At 72.5% G+C, this 767-nt stretch overlaps 1 protein-coding gene across 1 annotated transcript in view; it reads left to right on the top strand.

Moving 5' to 3' along the window:
• The first annotated feature begins 82 nt into the window (after nucleotides 1–82).
• LOC119592918 (basic proline-rich protein-like) overlaps nucleotides 83–767 on the top strand; it is an 8,075-nt gene continuing 7,390 nt past the window's right edge. Inside the window, exon 1 of the mRNA XM_037941810.1 lies at nucleotides 83–721. Within this exon, the coding sequence (XP_037797738.1) occupies nucleotides 83–721 (639 nt within the window). The remainder of the gene's footprint in view (nucleotides 722–767) is intronic.

Below are 767 nucleotides of genomic sequence, written 5' to 3'. Positions count from 1 at the left end.
TATATCCCTTCCCACCCCCACCCCCCCCCCATCCCCCCCCACCACCAGCCTCCCTCCGGAACAGATTCCCAGAAAACCTGGAATGGGAATGAGGCCTCGAGAAATTCGCCAGAACTGCGCCGCCCTCGGGATTTCGCCCTCGGGACCTCCGCCTCCTCGCCCTCGGGACCTCCGCCTCCTCGCCCTCGGGACCTCCGCCTCCTCGCCCTCGGGATTTCGCCTCGGCACGTCGCCTTCGGGACCTCGCCCTCGCACCCCCGCCTCCTCGCCCTCGGGACATCGCCCTCGGACATCGCCCTCGGCACCTCCGCCTCCTCGCCCTCGGGACATCGCCCTCGGCACCTCCGCCTCCTCGCCCTCGGGACATCGCCCTCGGCACCTCCGCCTCCTCGCCCTCGGATTTCGCCCTCGGCACCTCCGCCTCCTCGCCCTTCGGGACATCGCCCTCGGCACGTTCGCCCTCGGCACCTCGCCCTCGGGCACCTCCGCCTCCTCGCCCTCGGATTTCGCCCTCGCACCTCCGCCTCCTCGCCCTCGGACATCGCCCTCGGCACGTCGCCTTTGGGACCTCGCCCTCGGCACCTCCGCCTCCTCGCCCTCGGGACATCGCCCTCGGCACCTCCGCCTCCTCGCCCTCGGGACATCGCCCTCGGCACCTCCGCCCCTGGGCCCACCTCGCCTCCCCCGCCCCTCGGGGAAACGCGGCCCTCCGATCCCGGTGGTGGGGGACCCCCGGGCTTTGTCCTTTGGCCCTGCCCTGTTTTGGA

Source organism: Penaeus monodon, chromosome 31, assembly GCF_015228065.2.
Source record: "Penaeus monodon isolate SGIC_2016 chromosome 31, NSTDA_Pmon_1, whole genome shotgun sequence".
In the NCBI taxonomy this organism is placed as follows: domain Eukaryota; kingdom Metazoa; phylum Arthropoda; class Malacostraca; order Decapoda; family Penaeidae; genus Penaeus; species Penaeus monodon.
Note: the sequence above shows the minus strand (reverse complement) of the source record. Positions and strands in the feature narration are given on the sequence as shown.